The 7,688-nt window shown below is 41.1% G+C and overlaps 1 protein-coding gene across 4 annotated transcripts in view; it reads right to left on the reverse strand.

Moving 5' to 3' along the window:
• Window positions 1–6,043, reverse strand: part of LOC137991584 (uncharacterized) — a 9,222-nt gene extending 3,179 nt beyond the window's left edge. The window contains exons 1-5 of one of the 4 annotated variants that reach the window (XM_068836653.1): window positions 5,157–5,280; window positions 3,939–4,020; window positions 3,107–3,664; window positions 1,482–1,664; window positions 1–402 (exon numbers count right to left, since the gene is read on the reverse strand). The exon at window positions 1–402 is cut by the window's left edge and continues 3,178 nt beyond it. In XM_068836653.1, the coding sequence (XP_068692754.1) occupies window positions 1–402; window positions 1,482–1,664; window positions 3,107–3,598 (1,077 nt within the window). In that variant the 5' untranslated portion in view covers window positions 3,599–3,664; window positions 3,939–4,020; window positions 5,157–5,280. Of the gene's footprint in view, window positions 403–1,481; window positions 1,665–3,106; window positions 3,665–3,938; window positions 4,021–5,120; window positions 5,294–5,960 lie in introns of those variants that run through there. The other 3 variants (XM_068836648.1, XM_068836658.1, XM_068836662.1) reach the window with 3 other exon arrangements.
• Between the last annotated feature and the right edge of the window lie 1,645 nt (window positions 6,044–7,688).

Genomic DNA, 7,688 nt, shown 5'->3' on the forward strand with positions numbered 1-7,688 from the left:
GTCTAGAACAAGAAGCGTCAAGTACGCAATCACACAAACGACGGACATGAGTCTTCGGGAGCCGACGTCAGTGGACAGAAACTCAAGGATTTTCAGAGCAAACGACAAGGCCTTGTGGCTTCCAAGTATCACGATTGTCTTTTTCACTGGCAAAGTTAGCCCAAGAAAACCGCTCGCGATCCAATTAAGCACCAGAAACATGATGTGCATGATAGAGGAATAACCCACAATAATAAGTATGTTCATGGACACAATGTTGTTTAAATCTTCCTCAACCTTGAGCCTGCTGACTTCACACCACGTGGAGAGCACATACAAGGATATTATTGCAAAATTAACACCTCTTTCGTGTAAGTCGACGTTTTCGGCAACCACGCACACGAGTCTAAGCAACTTGCCAGTCTGAAAAGAGATCAAGTAACTAATCATTTTACTGTGCTGCGTTTGTGTTAGAGAAATCTTGAATTTTTGAGATTGCCTGAGTCTCTGTATTGCCTCTGTGATACGTTTGAAACATTTCAGTAGTACAGATTATTGTTACCGCAGATTGATACAATAAAGTTACCTTTAGAATCCGGAAATAACTAAACAATGAAGTGGAGTTGAGACTAAGTGTTTTAGCCGTCAAAAAGAATCCATGAACAGAAGAAAAAACGCGAAGGAACGCAGAAAGTGCTAGCGCAAACTGAACTGTTCTTTTACTTGAGGCTCGTACCCAGTACCCAGTCGTCTCACCCAATGACCAAAAAGGGGACCTTTTTATCGCCCTTCCCACTTTCTCTTTGCGCGTGTGCACATTTCCCCCTGATTTCTGTAAGAATCACCATGGCTACGAAAGCACGTCAGCGAAAACTTCCCCTGTTCCCGACTGTGAAATTATTCCAAACTTTTCTAGTTGTAAAAGTGAGAAAAATTAAGACTGCTGAGGAGAAAGACGAAACTTTCCGTCGAATGTAGCCCTTCCCCTGCTTGCACAAACGCCTCGGTGAATCTTTCCTTTGTACTGCGGCAAGCAGATCGAAGCAAATCTGCCAGCAAAACACGACTATAATTTTTGTTAGTTTACGTCTTATCAGGTTGGATCATGACTTAAGACAACTAGCCTCAGATGGTAGTGAAAGAGTGGGGTTAGCATAGTTTTTGAATGTCGTCGTCGCTGTCCTTTTCCTTAACTACAAGGAATAAAAGATCATTTAAACCCCGATAGAAAGAAGGGTCTAAAAATTCGCCTAACTGCTTGCTATGCAGGCTACGGTTGTTATTTAATGTATTTGAAGTTATCTATGAATTTATTTGGTTGCTTTTTGTTATTTTGACGCGGAACAGTCGTGGTTGGTGAATGAAAAGAAAAAACAGAAGACTGGTGACAAGCCAAACTTCTGCCGCGCGCGTGGCAATCGCCCTTTATTTCGTCACCAAGGAACGGCTAAACACTCTAATTGGAAAGTTAAGACTGATAACTTGCGCGACCCAATACTTACTACAGTCGGAAGTACGCAAATAAGAAGGAACATGAGCGTAATTTCTCCAAGTCTTGCTATGCTCACTCCGCTGCTGAGATCTGTCAGCCAGACCAGCATGGCTGATGCAGTGAATACGCTGACACTGTTTGTTATCAGCATTAATAACAACGCAAGAGAAAAATTGCCACCAGCTACCAAGCACTGACACAAAAAAAAAAAAAAGAGAAAAAATTGAAGGTGACAAGAGTCTGTAATATCAGTTGCTTAAAGACGCAAAGAGCCAAGACTTGAGCATGGTTTCACCGGCGACGCAAGCGCAAACGCAAGTATAAGTAGCTTATGCTTAGTGAAATACTCGCGCTTGTCATTTACTATATGCATGTGCATGTGCATTCGTCACTGGAAAAACCAGGCTTAAGTTGAACACATTTCTTTTTCATCTCCATTCGCTCCGCCCGCCGAATCTAGACGCTTGGGGACTGGGGAAGAAAACCTCCGCTAGATGTCGCCTCTGCTAAGGTGCGTTGTCTGAAAGCTGGTATGTATAGGGCAGACAGCCCAGGAGCTTTCATTGTTATGGTCATTACCATAACAGCAGTGCAGCAGTAGACGTCGTTAGAGGCTCTTGTGGTCACAAAAAGGGTTTTTGGGAGGAAAAACATGACGTTGTCTGCAAAACAAATTCATTTGATTGACTGATCACGTTTGGAAACACGCCCATTGAGGTGTCCACGTTCCAAAAATAGCTCGTTTACGCCTGTGTTGGTGTTTTGTGTTTTCACGTGACTTTACGGCGGCCATGTTGGTGTACCCAAACAATGGAACAGCGGCCGGCCATGATGGTGTACCCAACTAATCCTCCGGGAGTTGAGCTCTATTATCATGCAAACGTTTTCTTTTGTTTGGGTGGAAAAACGAGCTTGCTGATCAAGTCAGTGAAAACAATCTATAAAACCTAGTGAAGATGACTGAACACTCCCTGGAATGGCATGCGCTATAACCAGGAATACTGGAACACCCCGGAACACCCTAGGCCTTAAGTTGGTTTTTAGGCCTGGGGTTAGCCAAATTGAGGTTTTTGGGTTACTTCCAGGGTGTTCCGGAGTGTTCCGGTGTTCCTGGTTTTAGTACATGCCCCCCGGAATGGGCTCCTGAATGAAAAAAAATACACTCTTGCAATCAAGAGAAGATCGATATCGAAAGAAACTCTCTGACGTCTTCGCTACAATCAAGAGAATGTGTGGCCCTATTCCGATGAAGATTATTTAAAATCTACTTTTAGTTGGTGCCACACTGCGTAGTTATTTGTAAAAGGACCGCGACACACAGCTTATTCGCCTGCTCAGTGTGAACGTGGACGGCGCAGTCTTTGGGACAACAAAATAACCCTCGCATCATTTTTCGCAGGGACTCGCCCTGTTACCTCATATTCTCTTGCTACGATGAAATAAATACCGTATTTTAGGAGTCTCTATTACAAATGGAAATCGAAGGGCCTCCATTCTCCTGAAACTATACTGTATTTTGTTCATCTACAACCACTCTTAGTTTTTGACGTAAAACATTAACATAAAACACGTGAGTCAGTTTTGAGAATTCAATAGATTTGGTCAGATTTCTACTGTGTTTACATAAAATCTTACCAGGACAGCACCAGCAGACATACTCGCGGGTACCACGAAGAACACTTGAAGTGCGAACGCGAATTCCGTGGGACCAATAGCAGTTACATTTCCCATTACAGTCGACTCTGAAGTGGTCATATTATGATCCATCCTTGTGGCAAACTGTATAGTTTTCGTTATTTGCGTCCCTGTTATTGGCACTGCCAGTAAAATGGTCAAAATTCCCCACACAATGGCTTTGTACGACTTGAAAGCAATTTTCAGTTCGTCTGTTTTGGTGCGAAGGCCGCACAACAAGAAACACAAGGCGAGGGGAATAAAGGGAAAATAAATCTTTTTCAGAAAAGTTCCCGATGAAGGCCATTGCGATCCTATTATTAGCATCAAAATTACTCCAATCGCTAAGAAGTAAGTAGTTAACAATTCCCACAGTTTTACGAAGTGTGAAAAGTGACCCGACAGGCAAAATTTAGTTGTCTCTGTTTTGTTCGGTGTCTTGGTGTTTTCCATGTACGGTGCTAACTTAAAGTTGGAGCTAAACACGATGGCTTGATCGGGACTGTGTCTATGATTGACCTGAAATAGAATAGCCAATGTTAATTTTTTTCTCGTAAGAACAGTAAAATTAAAGCATACTTTAAACGGGTTCTTACAGCCTTTGCCGAGGAAACCTGCGTGTTCCAATGGCTCTGACTGCTCAGGTTTTCATGATCTGTCTTCGGGGATCACGAATTCAACTCCAGTCGGGTCTTTCAAAGGTGCTGTGTACTTAATTAAAAAATGTTTCTTTCTGCACACGGCAACACACGTCAATCTCTAAATAACAGCAGGTGTGAATTAAGGTTCTCACCTCAGCACTTTACCACTGGATTTCTGGAGACCAATTACATCATTCCGCACTACAGAGACTTGAGGTCTCAACCGACTCAACCCTAAAATGGACAGAAGTAATACCCACTTCAACTGAAATGGCACTGCGGTTTTTAGCTGAACCGAACCTAATGGCCCACACAGGCTTGGTGTTACAGTAGCCTCCTAGCCGAGAAATGGAATCAGCATCACAGATTCGATCGACCTCTGTCAGAGGGGGCTCTATTTTTATCCAGGCACGAAAAAGTACTCTTTCATTCTTGGATTTGGTGCACTTGCTGATATATTAATATTGTGACGCACGCAAAACGAATCAAAGCGAGAAAATTTACAAAAACTCATAGGTACTAAATAATAGTTTTTCATTCCTTGTTTCTGGTACAGGGTGAATTTCAACCGAGAATGTTGAAACCGATTCATCTAGACAACTTATCATGACAGCAGCCGTGATTGCCAAAACTTAATCATACCCTTTTATTCTCGGAAGGAGTAAAAACTCTTTGGAAAACCAACAACAGTTACACAGTATGAAATCATGGCGATAGTGATTTTCGACTGATCTTATCCTTTATTTCATATTTTTGTGTTTTGTTTTGCTTGTTTTAAGAGTCCGAAATTTGAATAAAGATACTGCATGAACGAAGTAGTATAAAGTAAAACATAATATGTAGTTCACTGTTGCAAATTTCATTTCCAAGCGCATTTCAAGTTGTTGACTTCCCGGTCTTCCCCGATACATCATACAAGAATTACCGCCTTGCGGGAACCAGCCAGCTCACTACGATAAGTAATTGAATTTTTGCACGAGGAAGGTAAGCCGCATACGAAAACTGATCCTTAATTGCTTCTTCCTAGCATCCTTTTTAAAAGAGACAAGAAAATCATTGAACTCATGTTTCAAGTTACAAAGTTAGACACTAACGTATTCTTACGTGTACATTTCTTTTAATCGGTTAAGATAATATGGGCCGACACGAGCTTGTTTCATTAATTTCACGAATATAATACTTACACGCATCTCAGCTTCAAAATTAAAAAAAAATGTATTTCACTCGATTCATTTTGATTCAAGTTCAGTACGATCTTTTAAACCGGTGCTCGCTGTGGATGTTCCCAGATTGAGAATTCGAGGTACCAACAATAAATTTTAGAAGTTACTCACTTTTAACTTCAACGTACTAAGATTTCATCTCTTTACCTGCAGTGGTTTTCGCCACAATCGAAATTCTGCTCCTTGAAATTGAAAGACGCTTAAGATGCCTTAGTTTTTCACAGAAACAAATGTAATAGCGCTCTTCTTTAAGTTGACGTCGCGAGAAAATTAACATGTACGTTGAGATGCATAGTTGAGACTGAAAACTCATGCACAGTTACGGGGCAACCCATACAGCTGTGCAAAGCATCCATATTTGCACGTTAAACAGTCTTTCAGTTTGCCAATCATAGGTGAGGAGACCTTGTTTGCTACACGGCAAGTCAAAAATAACCAGTGAATGACTAGAATCTAATAATAGGAACGCAGTTTGTTCAATAAAAGTGTGACCGTGACGAATGGAAAAAGGACAAAGCCATTGTCAAAGGAGTTATCAACGGTCTGTGTGTTTGTTTTACTCATCACTCAAGAAAAGTGGACCGGATATTGGCTTTGCAGCACTCCACTTATTCTCTATATCCCTGAATATAGAGAGTCCACTACTGCCCCTTCAAATTCAGTGACACGCTATTTCAGTCAAACGTCAAATCACTAGAATACGTCTTTGCATCAATCAAGACCAATAAATAATGGTGTAGTTTTGTTGCAAATAACAATTGAAGTATGGATGGAGAGGATGGAAATGGATTGAAACTAGAAAAAACTGGCCTGTTTTTTAAAGTTTGGAGATAGTGTCCGCAGAAAGTCGCCAATATTAGATACGAATAGGTCTTTGTGCAATAAATATATTTCATATCTTGTCAGTGCATGGTTGTCCGCAATGTTGTACGTGCAAGCTTAAGTACTAACCCAGTTCTGACCAAAAAACAGCAAATGATTTAGCATGCCAGTGCCCCTTTAACAAGTTTCAACACTTTGAAGAGACAATCTCTTTGCAAAGATTGGCATTACATAATGCGTAACGTAACAGCAATGTCATCGTACCATGTGAAACACCTATTATTGCTGAACAAGATGCAGTCATTATTGTGACGTAATAAGTTACCTTGGCAACGGGAAAGCCCACCAAAAACACTCTATATTTTGGCTTTAATTGCTCATATCTCAAAAACAAACTCGGTGGGCCCCATATTTTATTGCTGGAAAGTGATCAGAAGACCAAGATCAAACTTTCTGCAAAGTTAAAAAAAAAATGTACTGCAGAATTAGAGCCACCTTAAAAAATCACAGATTTTAGGCGGCTCTGAATCCGCCGTACATATTTTTTTAAAACTGTGAGGAAGGCTTCATCTTATCACCTTCCAGCAATAAAAAATGGGGTCACCGAGTCTATTTTTGAGATATGTGCAACTAAAGACAAAATAAAGGTTGTTGTTACAGGGCTTTCCCATGTCCACGGTAAATCATTATGTCACAATAATGGCCCCATCTTGTTCAGCAATAATTGGTGTTTCTTATGGTGCCATGACGTTGCTAATACGTGATAAAGCGTTGTAGCGCCAAACCCTCTAATAAGAAAGTTACTTCAAAGCCTTGAAACTGGCTTGAGCCACCTTAAACTAAAGTTTTCAGCATTCTGTCTCTCTAATCGAATTCATGATATATTGCTGGCCTCCGTCTGCAAAACATCAGGCGAGTCATCCAAGAGGTTAAGTTATTGTTCCGGATTCCTCTCATTTTTGATCCCATCCCACTTATCTCTGTTTGATCCCTCCAAACCAATAGCCGATTTCGCCAGTATATCCCCAGTCCCTTGTGAATTTCTACCTTGTTTTAAGCACGCTTCATCCAAATAAAGTTGGTGCTTGTTTAGCCATATAGACTAGACAAAGTATGAAAAAGAAGCTGTACGCGAGGGAAATGTACAAGCTACGTTATATGTACATCCAAATAAGAACATTTTTAAAAACAAACCTCAGTTCTGAACCAGAATTAAACGCTTCAAGGTCACGAGCTTCTGGTAGAAGAATTAAGCAAAAATTTTGAAAAACGTTAACAAGCAATTTTCGTTACCGTCGTAGATCTTTAAGAGACCTCTTGCTGCCCCCCCCCCCCCCCCCCCAAAAAAAAACCCGCAAACGTTTAGAAGCTTTGAGAACAAAGCAAACCAAGTGCTGCAGTAGTAACGGAAGTCCAGTTTGTTACCGTTTGCAGTCATTGTCGTTTCAAATTTCCGAGTTTGCGCGAAAGAGCTAAAGGTCTGTGATTATTCGGAACTGGGGCCTGTTTCTCGAAAGTCCCGAAAACTTTTCGGGCCCGAAAAGCCATTTGTGAAACTGCCAACCACTTGTTTTGGAACGATTTTCCTTAAACATGTTTTCAAGGTAACAAAAAGAAAAATGACTTTGAAGTTTGACCCCTTAAACCCTCTATGTTCTTGAGATACAAAGGGCATTGCGACACCCGAAAATGGCCCGTAAAGTTTCGGGACCTTTGAGAAACGGGCCCCTGACCATGAAGAGGTCCAGCCCTTATGCAATCTCGGTTCTGTCAGGTGAAGAAAATGCGCAGGGCAGAAAAAGTGCGTCGCTGCATTTAGGCTGCTTTATGAAAAATACTGGAAAAATACACTCGTAT

The sequence above is a fragment of the Montipora foliosa genome, chromosome 1, assembly GCF_036669935.1.
Source record: "Montipora foliosa isolate CH-2021 chromosome 1, ASM3666993v2, whole genome shotgun sequence".
Taxonomy (NCBI): domain Eukaryota; kingdom Metazoa; phylum Cnidaria; class Anthozoa; order Scleractinia; family Acroporidae; genus Montipora; species Montipora foliosa.